Raw genomic sequence first — 23,273 nt, 5'->3', positions numbered from 1 at the left:
TTTGACCACTGCTTTGACCACTGCTTTTGACCACTGCTTTTATGGGACTGGCATTTCAGTGGGCATTTTTTTTTTATTAGATTTTTGTTGCCCTTGGCCAGTATCCTTCCTACATAAAAAAAAAAAAAAACTTAACCTAACCTAACCAAACCTAACCAAACTTAACCTATCCTAACCTAACCCAACCTAACTTAACCAAACCTAACCTAACTTAACCTAACCTGTTCTGATGCAAGAGAGAAAGAGAAAGAGTGTATTTTAGTGAGAGAGAGAGAGAGAGAGAGAGAGAGAGAGAGAGAGAGAGAGAGAGAGAGAGAGAGAGAGAGAGAGAGAGAGAGAGAGAGAGAGAGAGAGAGAGAGAGAGAGTATTTTTTTGTGTGAGGAAGAGAGAAAATAAAAAAAATAAATGAATAATTAAATTCTATGCTTCCTTCCTTCCTCCCAGCCTCTCCCAGTGTATCCCAGCCTCTCCCAGTGCATCCCAGCATCTCCCATTCCACCCCAGCCTCCCCAAATGCACCCCAGCCTCTCTCAGTCCACTCCAGCCTCTCCCTGTGCACCCTAGCCTCTCCCAGTGCATCCCAGCCTCTCCCAGTGCATCCCAGCCTCTCTCAGTCCACCTCAGCCTCTCTCACTCCATCTCAGCCTCCCCCACTGTATCCCAGCCTCTCCCAGTCCACCCCAGCCTCTCCCAGTCCACTCCAGCCCCCTCTCCACCCTTCACTCACCACCCATTACTTTGCCATAGATTGGTGATGAGTATTTTACATTCATCACCAAGTGCCTGGACCCCAAGGTGTGCACGGTGCTGCTCAGGGGACCCAGCAAGGATATCCTGAATGAGGTGAGGGTGCTGTTGGATGGCCGGGAGTGTCAGACTATCCTTCACTGAATATTTGGACCGAGGCTTCGAGATACGAGCTGAGCATCTGTTTTTTTTTTAGTGTTTTGAGGCAGCATTAATTGTTTTTAGGTGTTTTTAGGTTGTTTTAATGTTGTTTTGAGTATTTTAGGTTTGTGGAAGGAAGGAGAAAGCTTAAATACAGTAATAAGGCCGAAAAAAAGGCTTAAATTGAGAGTTTTAAAGTCAGGCTAGTGCATATTAAGCTGTTTTTTAAGTTACCAGAAGAGAGGAAGCTAAAATTTAATACTACGATAAGGAAAAAGCTTATTTCTTGCATTAGGAAGAGAAAAGCTTAATATTATTGACGTTTTTTATGAATTTCTTTCGATTTTATATTCAGTTTATTTATTTGTCATTATTTTTTAAGATAATTTGTTTATTTTCTTTATTTTTCGCTCGTTTTCATAATAGGAATGTGTAATTTTGAATGTATTTTTTCATTTTTTTTCACTTCTTCGACTTAATATCCAGTTTATTTATTTATTATTACTTCTTAGTGTGTCTAAGTACTTGCAAGGATCATTTATTTATTTATTATTATTTTTATTTTATTTTCCGTACGTTTTTTTTTTTTTTTTTTTTATAATGTAAACTTATTTAATCTATATTCCCTTTTTCTGTTACTTGTTCATGCCAGGGGTGACAATAAACATGAAGATTATTACAGCTTTTAATCCCACCGAGAGAGAGAGAGAGAGAGAGAAAGAGAGAGAGAGAGAGTAGGAGCATTTTAGTTGAGCCCATCCTGCGCTGGTTCGTGCGTTTGCTGCGGTGACACGGTACAGCTGTGAGAGAAATTTGTGTTCATGACCACGAAGGGGATGTTCAATGGGAAAAGGGCAGTGAGGAAGTGATGATATTTATATTATCTGAATTATTGATATGTCAACTTTTGTGTGTGTGGGGGGAGGAGAGAAGGGGGTGGAGAAGCAGACACAGGTGGCGCTTGGGAGGGTGAGCGGCTGGCTGGAGTGTTTTGGCCGGCCCTGGTCAGTCTTGCCCCACACTCTGGTAATAAGTGTTTCCGTATTCCCGGCAGCTTCTCTGTACCAAGCACCGCCACGCAGCACCAGATAGTATGTCACAGTAACCATTTCACTTGTGGTCGGACCATCGGCTTCGATAATTCTTGTGTATCAGCTGGGAATGTGTCCTGACTCACCTAAGGAACCAAACGCAATTAGTTGTTTCCGTTTCATCATTTTTTTTTTCAGCCTGAGAGAGAGAGAGAGAGAGAGAGAGAGAGAGAGAGAGAGAGAGAGAGAGAGAGAGAGAGAGAGAGAGAGAGAGAAAAAGAACAAGCTCATTATCGCAGTGAACACCCGCGTCACGAACCAGCCTGGCACCCAAAAGCCACTTCAATCCCTGCTTGCAGACCTCTGAAACGTGAACTCTGAGTATTTATTTTGATTCAGAGTACTAAACTTCTTTGGTTGCGATATGATATAGGCGTAGATCACGATAGAGCGTTCTAGTGGCCTACGTAATGATATACAACTAATAATATTCGAATGAAGCACCACGAGTCACTTCCCTTAGTAACGGCGCCAAGAGTCCACTAGTTTAAACATTTCTATTCCCCTTCATGACTGAGAGAGGCATCACATCTTACAACAACAGCAAAGGAGCGATGTCACATAATAGCCCAACATGTGAGACTGGTTCGGCTACACATGTTTTGTAATGACAGTCACAATTGTTTCGGTACGTGTTTCATGCGTCTCTGCTTCTGTGCGTGAGTCAGCCGGACCTCCAGGAATGCCGGCAGAGAAGTCTAGTGTCGCCTCCCTTTGCTTGTAGTTCATTAGGAAACCCCGAGTGTTCATCTCCTTCCCAGTGTCTTTTGTATACCATTAATTATGATACCAAACGTTAATACCAGTAGAGAACACCTTGAGAGAGAGAGAGAGAGAGAGAGAGGTTGGGTCGAGGGTCAATTGTGTGATGATGCTTTAGTGAATGAGCTGAACTGAAGCCGTGGCTGGGATTCGAAGCCTCGCCTTCAGTACACCGAAGCACCGCAAGGATAATCAAACCTGAAAATACTGGTTCGAGAAAGAGAGAGAGAGAGAGAGAGAGAGAAAGAGAGAGAGAGAGTCGCTCAGTCGGCTATATCTGGTTGTCGGTGCTGTTCGTATGTTGGACATTTACAAGCGTGTGTACATGTATGCTGAGAAGACTGAGCTACCGTTACGCTGACCTGTCGTGATTGTCATAGGTACTGCGGTAGAGGCAACGTTTTCGTGAATGTTCCAGAAGAGAGGTGTGTTGATCAACCGCGGTATGGATGTCACGGTGTAGTAGTGTTTGAAGTAGCTGCAGTACCAACAATCTTTTATATAATGTGGAAATCGTGTCAGCATGTGAGTAAAAAAGAACTTCGCTAGCCTGATAGTTGTGTGTGTGTGTGTGTGTGTGTGCGTGTTGCAGGCAGCCTGGTGTGCTCGGTGATGGAGGCACGCACGCTTTGGGAAGGGCGCTACGCCATGAAGGAGAGGAAAACCGTCAAGACGACCTTTCAGGGACGCGTCTACAACTTCCTGGAAAGACCCACGGGATGGAAATGTTTTCTCTATCACTTCTCTGTGTAAGTACCCAATCACATCCCTTCCTTCATTCCCTCCTGCTGGCGTGATGCACGTGTTCCCGAGTCGCCAGGAGGCAGGTGAGTCGATCCTCTGCTGCCTCATGCTTGGTGAATTGTTACTCTGAAATGTGTTGTGTTTTGTGCCGAGTTGAGATGTACGCTTGCAGAAAGGTAGGGAAGCGAATGTGTGCGTGGATGGTGGTAAGTAATCATTCACTCCTTTACAGAACGAAACTATTTTTCTGATTGGTTTTAGTTAGTTTTCAATGTATCGGGTACCTGTTTTTCTCTCTAATCACTTTTTCTTTTTCTTTCCTTATGGTGGCTGGGAGGAGAGGAGGAGCGAACCCTGCCTCCCCACTGCGTTTCTATTTTCATGTAAACGATCCCAAGTCTATGACGGTTTTGTTATATTATGGTAAGCTAGTCTTACCTTAACCTTTAGAGTCACTATCTACGGCTAACCGCACTACAAACATGGTAATTGCATATGGTAATTACAAAGAAGTCGATTTCGGGGTTATAATTCAGTTTGCATCTAATGTATTCGGGATTCAAGACCATCGAAATGCAGGAATGCCGTGTGCTACTGTACTACACGGTGTGCCCAAGGGCTTCCATTTGTGTATGAACGGTTTCGTATCCGATGCTTCGACTTCGTGTGTCGCTGCTTCATATTTTGTGGTTGACGTTGAGGTTTGTTGTCCACTTTCTGTTTCATATTATTTGTTTTGTATCCGACATTTTAGGACTCAAGTCATACAGAGAGGCTGAAAATCCGTAGCTTTTCCCCTATTTCACCTCCGCCGCTCTCATACAGCCATCCATCTCACATTCCTTCCATCTATCCATTCCACTTTCTTACTTTAAAATTCACCGAACATGTATTTTTTTTTTTTTCACAGCGACATCTTTGTGCATCTTGCATTATGTAAGAGAGCGTTGCCAGCCCTAATGTTGCTCTACCTTTAATGAAGACTTGTATTGAGAGGAGGACGTACTAAAGAGTAAAAGAAGAAAAAGGAGATTGATGGAATATCCCGCTTTTTTTATTTTTTTTGTTATTATTATTATTATTATTATTATTATTATTATTATTATTTACAGTTGCTGGTTTTCGTTTTTTCTCGTGTATTTATTTGTTTATTCGAATTTCTTGTTTTTCTTTCGTTTTTTTCCTCTGATTTTCATTGTGATATTATTTTTTTTTGTATTTCTTATAGGATCTATTTTTTAGTTTGCTGTTTTATGGAAAGAAATTGCTACTCTTGTTTTCTTTATTTTCTTTTTTTCTTCTAGGCATTATTTGGTAACTGTTTTCCTTCTTCTTCTTCTCGTTCTTCTTCTTCTTCTTCTTCTTCTTCTTCTTCGTCTTCTTCTCGTTCTTCTTCTTCTTCTCGTTCTTCTTCTTCTTCTCGTTCTTCTTCTTCTTCTTCTTCTTCTTCTTCTTCTTCTTCTTCTCCTCGTTCTTCTTCTTCTTCTTCTTCTCGTTCATCTTCTTCTTCTCGTTCTTCTTCTTCTTCTTCTTCTCCTTCTTCTTCTCCTTCTTCTTCTTCTTCTTCTTCTTCTCGTTCTTCTTCTTCTTCTTCTCGTTCTTCTTCTCGTTCTTCTTCTTCTCGTTCTTCTTCTTCTTCTCGTTCTTCTTCTTCTTCTTCTCGTTCTTCTCCTTTTCCTTCTTCTTCTCCTTTTCCTTCTCCTTCTTCTTCTCCTCTTCCTTCTTCTTCTTCTCCTTTTCCTTCTTCTTCTCCTCTTCCTTCTTCTTCTTCTTCTCCTCTTCCTTCTTCTTCTTCTTCTTCTCCTCTTCCTTCTTCTTCTTCTTCTCCTCCTCCTCCTCCATTGACGTCAGTTGTTACGACGAATGAATCTGATGATGTAAGCGTTATTGTTGCGAAGCTTTTGTGGCGGCCATAGTGACGGTGCTGCGCTGGCTTTGTTGTTAATGTACGAATAAAAGATCTGTCGTTTTTCATGTAATGGGGTTAATATTCTTGCAACGGTGTTCTTTCTGTCACTAATGGTGCTGTACTGTGTCTGGTGTTCTTGTCCAGCTAGTGATGCAACTGTGGTGCTGTATTAGTGGTATTGAAATGACAATGATGGTGGTATTCTGAGCATGGCGATCGTTGTGGTGGTGTTACAGAGGCGTTAGATATGTTGTGGAGGTTGTGACGCACGTGTGGTGTGGTCTTGTTATGCAGGGATTAGTGAGGTGGTGTGGCCATATCTGGGAGGTGGTGGTGGTGGTCTCGTCGTGAAAAGATTGATTCTGCGGTTGAGGGAAGGCGAGCAGCCAACCAGCCAGCCATTCAAACAAAAAACAAACTAGCAAACATAAAAGCTAATGCACTTGCACGCCAACACACACACACACACATACACACACTTGTATAGTACTAGTTATATTTAGTCGATGGTTTTTTTATCATTGTAATGATCTGCCACTTCTACTACTACTACTACTACTACTACTGTTACCACCACGGCTACAAATACTACTACGCTAAATTGTTAATACAATAAATCAGCTGCTGAAACGACCGCTGCTGCTACTCCTACTACCGCCTTTGCTGTTAAAAGCATAAAAGACAAAGGAAGACTCAAGGTGTGTTATGAAGAGAGGTCAACTTTAGTTTGATGTTATTATCTGGGATGAATTTAGGTGGATTGAGTCAGGGTGCAGAAGGGACAAGGTGGAGGTGGGGTGACTTGATCTCATGAGGAGGAGGAGTGCGTTGCGGTGCCATCCTGGACTACTTCCTCGCTACAGCAGAGCGTTTACCTGTCCTTAAGTAAATGAGGTGTGTGCTTTGCTCTCCAGCTGATGCGAGTATCTCGTTGGCTAAGGGAACCCGGTTACAGACAGGTGAATACACACACACACACACAGAAGCCTCACTTCACCTTTGCTTTGGTCATGATTCTTGCACCATTCATGTTCGTCATCACTCACCATAATGTTTAGTGGTCATGTTTAATATATAAGAATTTCAATAGAAATGATTTATTTATTCTCTTTATAATAATGTAACATTTAAATTACAATGCTCACAAATGCAAGTACACACACACACACACACACACACACACACACACACACACACACACACACACACACAGAAGCCTCACTAATTAAAAGTACATAATCCTTGAGAAGTAACTACAGTTGTGAAACCTCGTCTTCTAAAAGAAATCTGATAAATCATCAGTGGAGCACCAAACCTACTGAGTGGTGCAGCCCTTCCCGTCTTGCTGCACTACAGCAACACCACAGAGCATCTTCTTTGTACAAAGTAAAGATAAAGTAAAGTAATAATATATTTTAACACAAAATATGATAAGGCAATGAATATGAATGAAATGAAATGTGTGATATGAAACATGTGAAATGGTACATCAATGAACATCATAAGAGGATATAAATGCTGTGTAACAAGACTCCTTGCCGTGTTGTGCAGGAGAATAGAGTTGTACTGTACATACCGGCCGTGGTGTGTGCGTGGCAAACATAATACTGTTTCTAAAGTGACAGAGTTGGTGGAAAACTTAATAATTAGAATAGTAACAGAAATACTTTAATTGAAATAATGGTTTCTAGTTGTGAGTTGAGAAATATGGTGAGTGAGATGAGCATCAGTGTTTGTTGAAAGCGACTGTACTATCAGTGACATGTGAACTGTGTGACTCCAGCTGAGGATTGTCAAAGTAACAGTGAGTGTGACACGTGAACCTGAAATGATTAGTGAGGCTTCACTTCATCATATACATATGAATATATGTAACAACCTTTTATCAGTTAATATTATTATTATGCAACTTGTAGTTATGTAGGTTAAATTATATTTAAAATGTTATGACTGTAACATGGCTTCTATTGGCTAGTCTTTATAAAAAAAATAACAAAATCCAATAATTACATCACTAACAATTGCTGCTGACAGGGGAAGGGGAGGCAGTCAGCCGTCGTGGCTGAGGTGCTTCTTGCGGTTCAGTCTGGGGACAATCACATCTTCTGACTTAGAGGGAGCAAGCTGTGACCTGGGAGTGTTGCCAATGCTCTCAGTGCAGTCACACCAGGGCGTGGTGACCTTGTCGCACTCCAGCACAGCGTTCAGGATGGTGATTGGGGCACCATCGATGGTCACCTGCAGAAACACAACACAACACACTTCTTCAGTGTATTCTAACAAGTTTAAGCCTCAAGTGTTGGTTCTGAGAAACATCTAAGTGATTTCTAGTATTACAAAGGCTTGAGTTGATGATAACAGATGATACACAGAATTGAATGATTTTAACTTCAGGTGGTAATAAAAAAAAAACACTGTTTCAGGTGATGCTGAGAAGACCCAACTGCAAGTTCTTCAGTTATTTTGGAGGTCCGTCAAGGGGATGATGTCCAGCATATGAAGGTCCACCTATCAGATGTGCAGATGGAGGGAAGATGTGAAGTGAAGGTGTGGTGGTAAGGCTGAGTGTGTCCATGGACCAAGACCACCAGTGTTAAAATTAATCAAGCAACACAACATTCAATTAACACCAATTGGGTGTTTTAAATTTTAAATCCCTTTATGGTTATTACTAAACTTTTAACACTAGCACTTCATTTAAGCAACTTAGAAATAATCTAAATTTATTTCTGTGTACCAGACTGTTGTCACTTAAGAGATCAGAAGAGCAAAGATACAGCCTCTATAATAATTATTGTAAGCACTCCTCAAATCCTCTGTAGGACTAAGAGGCAGGTCATATTGTGGCATGTTGTAACATAACTTTATTAGATGTATACATAATTCTCTCTCTCTCTCTCTCTCTCTCTCTCTCTCTCTCTCTCTCACCACAGCCCACAGACCCACAGGATGTTCCCCCACAGTATGATGACAAACTAAAGTTACTCAAACCAGCCACATATAATCTCTCATGACATCCCACAGGATGTTTACAAATCTGTCTCTTGGACCACAGCTGTCACCCAATGCCAGCATCCCAGAAAGGAGCTGATAGTGTTAGTCAGTTTCATAATTTTCCTGGTATCTAAGAAACAAGAGTAATGTCAGCACAGGTGAACTGTGTGTGCTGCTAGCATTCATGGTCACAGTGGTGTATACTATACTCATCAGCCACACACTGTTGCCACCTTAGTTGTTCTTTGGTTGGTAAATAAGAGATGCTTTTGCCAGACTGGGCCAATGCTACTAATTATGGAAATACTGTCTTGTGAAAACTACTTAAGCAACAGCAAGTATCTCGCATATAGAAAATAACACTTAAGATGGCTTGAACACTGTGGCTGAAGAGTAAACACACTACCTGATTTATGAGTGTCAGTAGCACACACACATGCACACACACACACACACACACACATTGTTCTCACATTACTCTGGCTTCTAGGAGAGCTGGGAAACTAAGGCAGTGATAAACACTATCAGCTGCTTTCCTGTGGTGTTGGCATTTGGTTGCACGAGTAGGAGAGGTTTTGATGAGTTATTACTCTGGCTTGTTGGCTTGTAGGATAGCAAGAAAACTAGGGCACTGATTACACATACACTAGCTCTTTTCCTGGAGTGATTGCAAGGAGCTCATTATATAACTTGCCTCTCATCACAGACCCACACCACAACTGCCTGCTTGTCCCAGCCTCTCATGTTAAGTGGCTGCATGTGACAAGGAGCCCAGTGCTAACCACCTCAAAATGCAGGTGACAGTTTAATTAGTTCCCTAACTTCCTGGAATCCACAGAGGTACTGGTGTGTTAGTGTGCACAGGTGTAGTGTGTGCTGGAGCATCTTGTCTGCCACTGCCACACTGCTGCTGTCTTAAGTTTTTCAATGCTAATTAAAAGTTTTCAATGCCAATGTATAGTAATGTGTGTAATAATCACTTCCAATGGACCCTAAGCATCACAACCTAAACAAATGTGATTTTTACAAAATAAGGCTAAGGTGGCAAGTGTGGCTGACAGGGTACAGTGTGATCTATGAATGTCAGCAATACACACAATACAACTGTGCTCACATTACTCTTATTTCCAGAGTAGCATGAAAGTTAAGGGAGCTGATTAAACGATATATCTTGGTGGCTGAAACTTGGTCCCCTTGTCACAGGCAACTACTTGTATGAGGGACAGAGGCAAGTGATGAGGAACATACTGTGTGGGCTATGGTCTCATTTTGCCTATTTTCTGGTCTTCTCTGTCACACTCACCAAAAAAGCTCATGCTCCCTCATTACACAACTTACATATTTGTCCCCACTCAATATTACAGGTACTCCAGCTTAGGACGTTCTTAGACCTACGTGGCTCACCTCCTTCCTGCTCTGAATGCTGTACTTCACTGTGGACAGCCCTGTGTGGCGGTCACGGTGACGCGTCACCTCCTGCTGGTTGTAGCACTTGATCATGTCCCGCCGCCGCCGCCGCTGGTCGTGGACATGCCTGTGGGGAAGGTGGAGTGTTAGTACTGCCCTCAGTGTTCTTCTATTGGGAGTCTCTAATGATTCATCCCAGCTGGCAGGAAAAAGGTGTTCAGCAATACTTCTTGTATATATCACAATCTAAAATCAAGAATAAAATAAGAACTACAGCTGGTTTTTTACATCACTTTTCAACACAACCAAAATATTTGTAGAGTAGAATGTTACTATTCCATTCACCAAAATGTTCTCTACCTAAATACAGCATGACAAATAAAAATGTAATAACTTCCATATATCTCTGTACATTAAAAACACCTGTTAAAATAAATGAGTGACATGACAAAAAGTATCTGTGGAATAGCTAGTTACTGATGTGATTTTGGTTGCTGATAAGCATGTGGGATCACAGTACAACGCATATTTTTAGTAGGCAATAATGGGTAAATTTGGAAACGTACTAATGGGAACTGAAATGAAAAGGAGGATGATTAAGTGAAAAAATGTCTTGGAATAGGAAAATGAAAAAGTGGATTAGAGAAAGAACAATATGTGATGAGTTTGATAATTGAGAGTGAAAGAATAACCGGTAAAAAAGTGAGTGCTGCTGAAATTGTTGTCTGAGCGGAACATGAGTGACCATCTTAAGATGGAGTGATATGAGTACATGGAGTGAAATGTTGACTGATGGAGTGGATAAAAATAACCGAGATGCTTTGGCCAAAGAAAGACAATGAAGTAAGAGGAAGAACAAAAAATTTGCATCTATGTGAGTGAAACCATGCTAATCAGGGATAATAAGGCACTTGAAAGATGGAAAGATGAGAAAACCATACAGAGCAGCAGAGGTAAAGCACTTGAACACCAAGACAGGCAGACATGCAGACTCTTCTACTGTGGCTGACTCTTTGGAACTGACACAGAGATTTAGGAGTTGAAATATTCTTACACCTGACAATAAAACGCTACTCACCTGAAGGTGTCTTTTATTCCTGAAGTGAGGTTCCCTGGGCGGAAGATTTCCAGTTTAGCTTCCTTGAGCCGAGCATAGAACTCGTCGTCTTCCAGGCCCCAGCCCCAGTACTTGTTGCTCAGGCCGTCCACATGCCGGAAGTGCTCCCTGCAAACATTTCACATACTTACTTACTTGAATTATTGAGCACATACAAACTCTCCTCAATTCATGGATAATACATCAACTTGCAGTTTTTTTTTTTTTAATATTTTAGTAGCAGCAACAAAAACCAACACCAAGCCTTTTAATGCTATAGTTATAACTGCTTATGGAAAATGTGTGTGTAAAAAGCATAAGAATGGAAATGATTTAGACTATTTTAATGCTTAGTGATGACTGCTTATGAAAATGTGTATATAGAGAGTATGTGAATGGAAATAATGTGGACTGAATGAATTAAACTATACAAAAACCAAGCAAGAAATTGCGCACACATCAGTAATTTCTATCGAGTGACAAGAGATGTGTATATACAAAACTTGATGAAACCACAAAACTGCAAAGCACAAATGAGACCTGCCCTTTATTGCAGTCACACCACAAACCATTCACTCCCCAATACGTGTGAGAAATCAGACAGCACTACACAATACATCACTGAGTTCGGTGGACAGAATGGAGAAACTTGAGAGGTGAGCCAAGAGGGAAATGAAGCACATAACCTGTACAGATTTATGCAGGTGTTGTGGTCACCATCCACCACAAGCTAGAAGGCCAATGAGACAGAGATGAGTCCTGAGGCCACACACAGCTGTAGCTTATGCCCCTAACTAAGTCTGGTCACCAAATTGGAAGACATGCCCTGAGAATGAATAACACACAGGAATAGACAGACATTGACAGATACAGAGAATGCCCACACACACACAATGAGGTCACATGAAGGCTCCCTGCATCATGACTACATCTTGGAAAGAATTCTTAAAAAAAAGAACAGGATGCAAATGTAGGATGGTGGAAACAAATACAAGATGGATTGAATGTGTGTCTGTGATGTGGTCATATGAACAACAGACACTGCCACCATGAAGACTGCAGTAACTCAATGCTCCCATAGGCAACCATGCAACCTCAACTGAATCATTCCTATTGCTACCTTAGTGTCACAATCCATCTGCTATGTGGCACTGGAAAAGATTCACAAATGCACTCATACTTTTCTATTTGTTGTTGAACTTCTTTCCTGGCTTTATATGCAGGAAAAGGCAAGTTATACAAGAAAAGTCAGTGCCCACAACACACCACACACCTGTGCAACAACATGCAGCTTCATGTTTCTGTACATTCATGGCACTCTTTGCAGCTGCCATTTCATTTAGTTACCCAGAATGGAAAATTTCTTTTGGATTTCCTCTTTGTTCCCAGTTTCACATTTTTATCCCATTCTTGCCTGACTTTCACACTACACAACTGTCTAGCTCTGGATTCTTCTGGTCTCCAAGGCTAGACTCAGGCACTGCTGAAGGAGGCAGGTGGCACTGCACAGGGTGTCCGGCACGTCTTCTTGGCAAGTCCTGCAGCACGTGTGGCTCCAGTGGACACAACACACAGTACTCAGTCATGATCCTGAGGAATAACTCACTTGTGGATCAGACTAAACACAGACAATGCAACTATGGGTTACCTGTAATGGTTAACTAACAGAGTGGGTGGCAATCTAACCTTTCACTTCATTACCCTCAAGGCTCACTTCACTCACAACAATGAAGAATAACTACTGCAATACATGCACAAAGTCTGAACTACCACTTATTTAATATGCTCCTGGTGTGGTAGCCATGAGCTCTTTTTTGAAACACAAGTGTCTATTCAATCTATATACCAGGCTGACAGTTCTACACAGGGTAGCCCAGACAAAGCACCACACACTCATACACACATCAGGAGACAAGAATACTGCCGCTGTATTCCCTGCATGTCGTAAGAGGTGACTAACAGTGACGGAGTGAGGGAGCCAGGGACCCCCTTCTCTGTATGGTGCCCTATGAACAGACAAACCAAAACATTACATGAAACTAACAGATTGTAGAAAACTTCAAATACTGTCTCTTATGGCAGCAACATTAATAGCCTTGTGTGAATGAGAAGGGTTTTCAAATAGAAGTACAACAGTAAGGCTTCTTGGCAGTAAGCTCAATAATGAAAGCAGAGACAGTACAGGAGGCAGTGCAAGAGAAAAGGTGTCAGGAAGTAGCTAGAAGAGGAGCAAAACAGGGAGTTCTATGAAAAGGAAGCTGTAGGTCACAAAGGAATGCAAGGAAGAATCTAAGAAAATAAGGGAAAATGCAAAAAGCTGTCAGGTCCACAAGTGGCTGTCATTGTCGTGTTTGAAGAGACTACAGAGCAGCCTAAGAAGCAGGAACAACAGAAGGAAAACGAGATGATAAGTAGTCTTCATTTGGCAAGAGATTCAAGCCTCAGATGTCTTGCCTATGAGTTAAACATGCTGATTACTGCACTAACAGGCCATTGTGAAATAGTAATATGAGACAAATAAGTCTAACTGTTTTGTATGTCCCAGGCTAACATCCCCTGTGAAGTTGGGTAGCTGAGACAGTGATACACACACACACACACACACACACACACATTTCTAGTCATAATCAGAAGCATTTCTTCATGTTCTATGCTTCTAGACCTCTGAAAAAGTGATAAACATGATAAAAAACTAAAGCAAAATACCTCTCTTATACATATGACCTCCCAAGCATGACAGATAACACATAATAAAAAAATCCAATAAAAAACAGCAAATTAATAAAGAAACACATACACCATGTCATTAATCAAAGAGGCACAGGGCAACATACACACAAATAGACAACAGATAGACAACACAAATGGTAACCAAGAGAGGTCAGCAAGCTCACCTCCTGACCAGCAGTATGCCGCCAATGAAGGTCGGGTAGTGGTATCTTGGATGGAGGTGAGGCGCTGACACGTGGTACGGCCCTTCTTCGGGAAACTGGTACCTCACTTCAGGGTTGAGGGGAAGGAGATCCACGTCATGCATGGCAATGTAATCACAGTCTACGCTGGACTCCAAGAATCCCACGTTGAGGAGAGATGCACGGTTGAAGCGAAGGTTGTCCACCTGTCAATGTTTATGAATGCTGAGAAACCTGTCACCTATTTACATGAAAGTAAGATAGGTTAAAATATAGTGTTTAGTGATATACTGTTTATTTAGTAATTAAAAACAGCTCCTGGTTGTGTGATTCAGACAAGCACTGGAACTCAAGGCTGTTGTAAGGAAACCAGTGGGAAGTCTTGAAGAGGACCTGGTGACAGTGTGTGGAGGAAGACATGAGAAAGATGAACATTATGTTAAGCACTGTCATATCTATTTATACCTATTATTTGTTCTTCCCCTCAATCCCACAAGTCCCAAGTATTCATCTAACAATTAGAGACTAGATCATTTACCATCAGTAAGGGTGGAGAGACTCAGTAAGGGAAGATAGTAATAATGTTAAACTATACAATAATGACAGCCATCCTCTTCATATAAACAAAATTTACTGGATATCATTACTCAAAGAAATTCTACAGGTAGTATGGTTCAAACTACCTGAACATTCATAAGAAGATGGCTGCACTCACCTGATTTATAACATAGATGTGATGGTTTTTGTGCTGCTTGTTGAGGAAATTGTGAATGAACGGAGCAAACTCAAGCAACTCTTCAAAGCGATCTCTGAAACAAAAGACCACCATCAGGACACCACACATGTAATTCTAGCTATTTCTTTTTTTTTTTTAAATCTGCCACCAAGAAAAATTTTGACACCGCAAATGTCTACTTTATTTCCTTTAATCTAATTTGCTTGGTGAATAAAAACTTGGAGAGAAGAAAAACAAAATAAAGCATCAAACAAAAATTCCCACATATTCTTTAAAGGCACGTATAATATTAATGCCCAACCTTGGAAAGCTGTCATGTATGTTGTATGCTATGGTTCATGTCTCAATCTACAAGCTCACACACACACACACACACACACACACACACACACACACACACACACACACACACAAACAAACACCTGAAAGGGATGAGCAGGGCCAACTTGTGCTTGTCCAGAGGGTGAGTCTTGGGCAGGGCATTGGGAGGCAGGCTGTGTTGCTGCTGGCCACACAGGCAAGGCTCTGGAAGGATGCTGTTGCTTCAGACTCACTCACTCATTTGTGATTTATGACTTTGTGACAGCATGTTTATCACATCCTGAACTACAACTGTTAACCACTGAGTAGAATGAGATGACAACACTGCTTCAAATCTTGAGGTGTTCAGAAAACTACTTTAACAATGTATGCAGTGTTTTCTGGTGTCTTTATCACTATCTCTTATCAAAACTGCAAAATGAATGCAAATTTTAAGTCAAAACATATATGAATCAGTCTGCCCTTATCATAAAGATGTGCACACTGAGACAAATATGCATCACTATTGCAGTAGCCACCCAGACATGTGCACACCAACCTGGTGGGGCACTGGAGGGCAGGGCGATGTAAAGGAAGAACATGAAGGTGAGCGCTGCAGCCCAGAGGAGGCTGGAAGGCCGGCGGAGGCGCATCATGGCTGCCACGGCTGCCCACACCTCCCACACCAGCAACACCTGAAACTTACCTATTACCTTTCAATGAGTTTCTCAAGAGACTCACTTCATGATAAACTAGTTCACTGAGAAGGTTTGCTTTGAACACATGGGAGACACTTCATGTCCTTATTGTGAGGGAAAACACCACTGCTATGCTGAGCAAGACGTGTCTCCCTGAATTGTAAGTTAAATGAACATAGAGGTTTAAATCACATGAATCTAGTATATGAAGGCATCAATATACTTTCATTAACTGTCAATTAAAAAAACATGTACTACTCCATCTCTTTAGCTTCCAGATTCGATCAGCACATACTCTGATTTCTTGACATCATATAAAGCTTGTAAATAAATAAGGAAATTAAGAGAGAAATAAATAAAAAAAAAATATATATATATATGAATATAGAAAACAAAGCACGCATTCTGAGCACAAGCATAAATTTTCCAAGTAATGAGATGTGACTTGTGCAACATCTTACCCTCAGGTGCTGGGGACCACGAGGGCTGCTAGAGGAAAGGGAGCTGTCTCTTTCATGGGCTTTGGAAAGGCCATGGCGGACACATTTTCTTACACTCAAATCATCCTGCCTGTGGAAGGAGACACACTGTTACTTAAAGGCAGGACTGACACACACACACACACACACACACACACACACACACACACACACACACACACACACACACACACACACACACACACACACACACACACACACACTAACAACATTTGATTTCATGATCAAAAATTAATGATGATGAAGTGAGGTAAAATATAATCCTAGGACACACACACACACATACACACACACACACACACACACACACACACACAAAACAAAGACACACTGATACTTTGCACCTCACTTCAACTGAAAATGTACAGTTTGTTAAATATTCAAGTTCCAAAAGACAATAACAACATTTGAATGGAGATGATGACAGTATGATGAGGACAAGGCCTGTCAGTACCTGTGTATCTAGTCTGGGTTGCTGAGTGAGGGTACACCACTGATAATGTTATCTATTATAAGAGAGATTAAAAAAAAAACAGGGGGCTGGAGAGATGTGGAAAGAGGGAAGACAGTACTCTTTGGCCTCCTGCTACTGCTAAAGCTATTACTATTCCTATTTTGGCTACTAATACTCCTACTAAAGCTGCTATTACTATTACTACTACTACTACTACTACTAAAGATATTACCATTATACTACTACTACTATTACTACTACTATAGTTACTGTTACTATTACTACTACTGGACACTTAAATTTCTTATGTTAATACAATGCCAAAACACCTATTATATATAAGTATATCACAATGTCAGCTTGTGAATTTCAGTGACAAGAGAGGGAGCCTGGCCACACAGGCCACAATGAGCTGAGCAATACTAACACATTTGTTATGCAGTGGAAAATAGATTGAGAAAATGGAAGCACTGTATAAGAGGCCTTAATGATGAGAAGGCAGTTTAGGTCAGTGCTACTTTCAATCCAGTCAATTATTACCACACCAGTTATTCAGTGGACCTGATGAACACTATGTGTATCAACAGGTAAAGGAAACTGCATGCTGCCAAGACTGACATCAGCAACTCACAAAACTGTCAACCTGACAATGCCAAAAACTTGCACAACACCCATTTCAGACACACCTACATAAACAGACCTTGAATATACCCAGTGACAAACTCTTCCAGCCAAGCTGACTCAAAGGTTGTATGATCCAGGGCATGACATTTCCCAAGGTGCCTTGTACCTCTCAGCCTGAAAGTGGCAATGGGGACTGCAACACAATAGCTACTCTTCAAACCACAAAACTTGCAGTCATCCTTCGTAAATCATAATTTTCTTCCTCTTAATATTTGTTTTTTTTAACATAAAGGCACATTTCTTTATCTGTCTATCTATATACCAGGCTGGCAGTCCCACAAAGATAAGGCACCACACACTCAAACACACATCATTCAGACTCTCAGCCAAATCAGCCCCCGTTAGCAGACTAAGTATACTCTTTGGGGGACCAGCACCTTCAGTGGGCCTTTGAATACTGGTAGACCCAAATATCTTAGTCCCTTACTGACACCATTTATGTTTAACACTAGGAATGTAGTAAGACATGCATCTGATCAACGCAGACTGCATGAACCATGATGCAATACTGATATAGATTTTAAGGCTTTTAAGAATAGTACACCAAGATAATATAATAAACAGCTCGCTCAAATTAAGGCTAGAGTGAATGTAGATATTGTTACGACAGGGATGCTGCTTGGAAGGACGCTACTGTGAGGTGTGCAGTTACACCTGTTGGCCCCCTGCTCCCCTGAACACATGCAGCGAGCCAGAACATGGGAACGTTATGGACTTCTGGGTCTCATGGGCAGAGAGAAAGAGAGAAGTCAGGCGGCTGTGAGTGTAAGTCAGCAATGAGGATTAGGAAAGAGAGGATGCTGTGCAGCTGGTGGCCAGACATAGAAGAAAATAGATATGAAGCAGAGCAGGAGAGGCAGAAGCAGTGACCCTGCAGTCTTTGTTTGTGTGGACACCCAAGTGACTGGCCGGCAAGTGTGAGTGTGTGGACGGTGTGTGCCACACTTAAGACTCTGTGCTCTGCCTGGTGTCAGCATTCATGTCTGTGGTGTCCATGCCTCACACTACACTACTATGCTGAGTGCTATGAGTTGTGTCCACCTACATTGTAGCGCCTGGTGACAGAGTGAGTGCTGTCCTGGCTACTCCATGCAACTTGCTGCTTGCCTGGGTAAGAGTGTTACCAGTGGCTGGTCAGGTGTGGGCGGCAGTTTAAGTGGTGGATGCCACAACAATTTTTTTAAGAAATGTCTAAAAACATTTCTATTCACCAACTGTTATATGGAAGATTTATGTATTACTGTGAACTATGCTTTGTAATGAAATTCTGTTCTGGTTATAATTTTTACAGTGCAATCCATATATATATATATGTGTGTACATGAGAATATTTATTTATATCATTGTAATGTTTAAGGACAATATATTCAGTATCTAAAATCATGGAGACTTTTGTAGAGCACCTTCTCTTGGCATAATAAAGCCTGAAAACCTAATAAACAATAAACAACAAAGAACAATAAACAAACAATCCCGTAGCCAGACAACACCAAGAGGGAGGCAGGGCATAGCCAAGTAATCCATAGGCAAGTGACAGGGGCAGAACGTCAGTAACCACTAGAGAGGTGACAGAGGGGCAGGGCGTAAGAGTAAGTAATCCCAGGTCAGGTGACAGTAAGGGGCACCATTACCTCCAGGTTGTCATGAGTGGCGCCGCCCCCACACAAGGGCCGAGTCTCAGCCGCCGCCGCCACACACCCTCACATGATTCGCCTACACTCCTGCGCAGGTCACTCAATGCATCAGGCACTTGACTCTTCAACAGAACTCAGGGACACAATGAGGAGCGCAGCATGTCGAGGGTAGGAGGGCGAGTGTTGAGCAGTCGATGTATTTACCAGTTTCCTTCAGTCACTCCACCCCAGCCGGTCACTCCCTACCCAGTGCCGCTCCTTCCCTCCCGTATCTCTTCTCAACGGAGCTCCTCTTGTTACTCTCCTCTTCTCATTTCCCCATGTCTAGACATTTTCAGGACATGTACAATCCACTGATGATGCAGACAAGAGCGTAGGAACAGAGATTTATTCCTGAATAGTTTGTGAAGGGACTGTAAAGCGAAATTGGTGAGGAAAACTACGTAATAAACCTATGCCCTTGTTTCTTTCACCCCCACTAGACTGTCATTGTGTCTTGGGTTCTTTTCTTTTCATCAGTTTGTCCTTATTTTCATTTAGTTTATTCTTCTTTATTCATTTCATTCTGTAGTGGAAAGGGTACTCTCTCTCTCTCTCTCTCTCTCTCTCTCTCTCTCTCTCTCTCTCTCTCTCTCTCTCTCTCTCTCTCTCTCTCTCTCTCTCTCTCTCTCTCTCAGAATAGATGAAATAATTGACGAAAGTGATCAATAATTATTATTTTCGTTATTTATTTAATTTGTATATACCATTATGAGAGAGAGAGAGAGAGAGAGAGAGAGAGAGAGAGAGAGAGAGAGAGAGAGAGAGAGAGAGAGAGAGAGAGAGAATTAATATATCTGTGGACTTTGAAAACAGTTCTTATGAAGAGCCAACGCGTTTAATAAGCGTGGATAACATAGGGATTATTACCCTCTGTACCTCTGTCTGCCTCCTCACTCACATCGTTATCTTCAGCTGTCAGAAGAAAGGAAAGAAAGAAATGTTGCAAATAAGCAAATAAAAAGAAAAGAAAGATAAATTAAAAGAAAGAAGCGTTGTAAATAGGCGACTAAAAATAAAAAAAGACAAGAAAAGAAAGAGATGTTGTAATAAGCGAATAAAAAGAATTTTATGGACTTGTAGTATTTTAGCTTTTATATTTATATATTTAAGATTAATATCAGTAAGCAAGGATAAATACTATTCACTGAACATTTAAATAAATTTAAGAACGAAACAATGCAATGTAACAGGCCAAATCCCCTGGCCAACCTTTTTTCCCATGTTTTACTTTTTTATTTACTTATTTTCTAACACGATTTATGTTTACACGATGCCTACAAATCCCTATACATGGCGTAAATGGAGAAATGCCTGTACACAGTATTAGCTCATCTGTCCCTCGCCTTGAGACACCGGCTTGCAGAGCACCAAACAACTCGGCTGAAGAGAAGGCGCTCGGTAAAGTTTGGCAAACCCTCCCATGCATTCCTTCAACACGCCTCGGCAGTGTTGAGGAAAAACAAATGATGCAACTGGGCGGCACGCAAGACTCGCCTGCTGAGCCTCGCACCTCTGGGAGAAAGAAACTACATACGTTGTTTTGTTATGTAGGGAAAGTTCAAAGTTATGTCTCTACGTGCTAACTGAAGGTCGTCACTACAACTTCATGGTTAATGTTATACAGGTCCACTAAATCGGTATAGGAGGGGATGTAATGACTTACTCGTACTGCTATTAAATACATTTCTCATGGGTGTTTTTCCAGATCATAATACAGAACCCTTGATAAACTAAGACCATGAAACACTCTTGCAATTCACCCCTACAACTTCCATCGCATCCGTAGCCTGGATAATGGCCTGTATTCTAAAACGCACTGCTCTCTCACCACAATTGTTTTCAAAGGCCACATTGGTGATTAGCCGGGTTCTCAAGAGTGTTTTTCTAGTTAATAGCGTAGAAATCTTGTTAATCGGTCACTAGAACCCCCCCTCAAAAAAAAAAAAACTTAAAAAATCGTGTAGTTTCAGATAGTCTTTCCGAAGTAGTTGGGATGCGGCGTAGAAGTGTTTCAGAATATGGTCCAAAACGCTGAGATGTTTAAGAATACCAAGGTCTTCCGCTCTGTCTACGGGAGTTCTGAGCGACATCTACAGAGCATCAGTGCATCAGCGTGTCAGTGAAGGCTGTGGGTGTCACCTGCAGTGTGTGCGGTCTGGCCTTCGCCGCGCAGTCTGGTTAGTACATCAAAACATCTCATAGTTTTATCTTGGTTTATAACAGGTCTAGTGGAAGTTACATGGGCTTGTCAAGGATGTTTTCATGATTGTGGTAATCGTTTGATATGGATTCTGCATCTGTGAGAAAAAGATCCGTAAAAACCCGATTTAATTACCTTTGTGGTCTTTGAAAAGTGTCCTTATGAAAGAGAGAGAGAGAGAAAAAAAGTTTCAGAATATGGGACTGTGGGACTGTGGGACCGTGTGTGTGTGTGTGTGTGTGTGTGTGTGTGTCGTATTCTTAAACACTGTCCTCTCATCATGAAATTTTTTGAAGGCCACAGAGATGGTAAGTCAGGTTTCTATGGATGTTTTTCTCAATCATAATGTATAATCCTAGTTAATTTATCCCTGTAATCATGAAAACACTCTTGAAAATCTTTACAACTTCCATTATAGACTGTTGATGTTGATAGAGATAAGGCGCCCAAATCTTCAAGAATACAGTCCTTAGGTGAACATTCCGAACCCTGCTCTCTCACCACAACTTTTTTCTAAGGCCACAGAGATGACTTGCCGGGTTCCCAAGCTTTCTTCTGCCAATAATGTAGAAATCTCGTTAATCTGTCCAAGAGTAATGATAAGGAAAGGGAATTTCTAAGACACTTATATAATACAATTCTCCAGCCACAACTGGTGACTTGTGTAATCAAGACATCTTGAAGAAGACAGTGCTCAACTAGTGACGTCACCAACACAAGCTTTGGACGAAAGTGATTGGTTAGGTTCCAGTACTTCAACCCTGTAGCTTGCGAGATGCATAATCGACGATATCGTTGAATAAAATGAATGAGACATAATATGTTAGTGCAGAGTCATTAGAGAGTTTTAAAAGAAGACTAGACAAATTTATGGATTGGGATGATAGGAGGAAATAGGTAGGTATGTTTCCTACAGGTATTGCCACGTGTAGGTCTGATGGCTTCTTGCAGCTTCCCTTATTTTCTTTTGTCCTTATGTTCTAACAGGTCTCGTCTCCTCTACAGGAAGGAGATGGGCGCCGGTAGGAAGCTGGTCACCATGTTTGCAGCGTTCGTCTTATCATTCCTCTCTTCATGTGTCTGGTTCGTGTTTCCAATGACCTATTTACTGTCACTCTTCTTTACTGTCACCGTGTCTGCAGCTTTCGTTCTGTCATTCCCCGCTCCGTGAATCTGGCTCGTATTTGGTGTCCTTCTTTACATTCACGGGATAACATTTCACGATCTCTGATTCGGAGTGGCACTGACAGACATGGCATCGACCTAGTGGCACCTCTTTGTGTAATTAACTATGAAACATGCAGACGTGACTGCATGTCATGCGTGAATATTATTAAAATCTCTATAAAAACTACATATAACTAAAAGAAGGCGATTATTTCTATGAATACGCTGAGCAAACAATTAAGAACACTTCAGCTCGTCCTAACGTCAAGTGTGATAAATAAGACACCTTAGATTTTTTATAATTATTTCAGAGTATACTCTTCAGGGACTGACACCTGTGGGCCTTTCTTATGCTCTTTGTTATCCTAGAAAAGATCCCCTCTCATATAAAATAAATAAGCATGTAGAAAATAAGGATGACAAAATATGACTAAATTTTCAAATTCGTGGTGAAGTCAAAGGGTACGTGTTCCCGGCAGTGGGCAGGGCTTGTCGTGGCGAACCAGCATGCGACGGGGAGTGTGGAAAGCCTCGCTGCCCTCCTGGACCTACGCCGATCACGTCAGGAAGCTCGAGAGAGGTAATAGTGTTGATATAGAGTTACCTCAGTCTCTCTCTCTCACTGGTAGATGAAACTATTTACATTTCTGGAACTCGCTGCCTGCTTCTGTATTTCTTCCCGTCTTTGACTTGAACTGTCTCAAGAGGAAGGTTTCAAGACACTTATCTTCAGATTTGTATAAATAGAACTTATATAATCATTACTGAGAAGATTAGCACATCTGGTTATAAGGTCACACCTCTTCGGATTACCCAAGTCTTGTACCTATTCTCCTCGAGGTGGTCGAGGGATAGTAGCGTGATATTATATGCACGGGGAAAAAAAGTAATGCAACAAAAGAAGTTGGTTGCAATCACTACCAAAAAGAAAACAATAAAGTAAAATATGATAAAACAAAGTAAACAATAATAGTTAGAGTTAATCCACAATGAATGGGCAGTTATTTCTCCTTTTCAGACTGGAAAGACAAACCGAAAGAGCCCGAGTGCCAGT

At 41.4% G+C, this 23,273-nt stretch overlaps 2 protein-coding genes and 1 long non-coding RNA gene across 12 annotated transcripts in view; 2 read left to right on the top strand and 1 right to left on the bottom strand.

Moving 5' to 3' along the window:
• Positions 1–1,817: 1,817 nt before the first annotated feature.
• LOC135095874 (uncharacterized) lies at positions 1,818–10,195 on the top strand. Its single transcript, XR_010264536.1, has 4 exons — positions 1,818–3,167; positions 3,335–3,491; positions 7,819–7,942; positions 9,754–10,195. It is a non-coding gene; the product is annotated as an uncharacterized LOC135095874 (long non-coding RNA).
• LOC135095831 (beta-1,4-galactosyltransferase 7-like) overlaps positions 6,477–23,273 on the bottom strand; it is a 26,490-nt gene continuing 9,693 nt past the window's right edge. Inside the window, exons 1-9 of one of the 7 annotated variants that reach the window (XM_063997004.1) lie at positions 18,808–19,088; positions 16,000–16,108; positions 15,400–15,546; positions 14,963–15,065; positions 14,520–14,613; positions 13,787–14,010; positions 10,875–11,021; positions 9,794–9,923; positions 6,477–7,633 (exon numbers count right to left, since the gene is read on the bottom strand). In XM_063997004.1, the coding sequence (XP_063853074.1) occupies positions 7,445–7,633; positions 9,794–9,923; positions 10,875–11,021; positions 13,787–14,010; positions 14,520–14,613; positions 14,963–15,065; positions 15,400–15,496 (984 nt within the window). In that variant the 5' untranslated portion in view covers positions 15,497–15,546; positions 16,000–16,108; positions 18,808–19,088 and the 3' untranslated portion in view covers positions 6,477–7,444. Of the gene's footprint in view, positions 7,634–9,793; positions 9,924–10,874; positions 11,022–13,786; positions 14,011–14,519; positions 14,614–14,962; positions 15,066–15,399; positions 15,547–15,999; positions 16,109–16,382; positions 16,406–16,443; positions 16,498–18,807; positions 19,089–23,273 lie in introns of those variants that run through there. The other 6 variants (XM_063996958.1, XM_063996967.1, XM_063996983.1 and 3 more) reach the window with 6 other exon arrangements.
• The window catches only part of LOC135095804 (mucin-2-like), a 20,687-nt gene continuing 17,788 nt past the window's right edge, over positions 20,375–23,273 (top strand). Inside the window, exons 1-4 of one of the 4 annotated variants that reach the window (XM_063996934.1) lie at positions 20,375–21,029; positions 22,058–22,135; positions 22,699–22,799; positions 23,238–23,273. The exon at positions 23,238–23,273 is cut by the window's right edge and continues 120 nt beyond it. In XM_063996934.1, the coding sequence (XP_063853004.1) occupies positions 22,065–22,135; positions 22,699–22,799; positions 23,238–23,273 (208 nt within the window). In that variant the 5' untranslated portion in view covers positions 20,375–21,029; positions 22,058–22,064. Of the gene's footprint in view, positions 21,030–21,790; positions 22,136–22,698; positions 22,800–23,237 lie in introns of those variants that run through there. The other 3 variants (XM_063996940.1, XM_063996918.1, XM_063996926.1) reach the window with 3 other exon arrangements.

This window comes from Scylla paramamosain, chromosome 3, assembly GCF_035594125.1.
Source record: "Scylla paramamosain isolate STU-SP2022 chromosome 3, ASM3559412v1, whole genome shotgun sequence".
In the NCBI taxonomy this organism is placed as follows: domain Eukaryota; kingdom Metazoa; phylum Arthropoda; class Malacostraca; order Decapoda; family Portunidae; genus Scylla; species Scylla paramamosain.
This window is presented reverse-complemented; position numbering and strand designations above follow the sequence as displayed.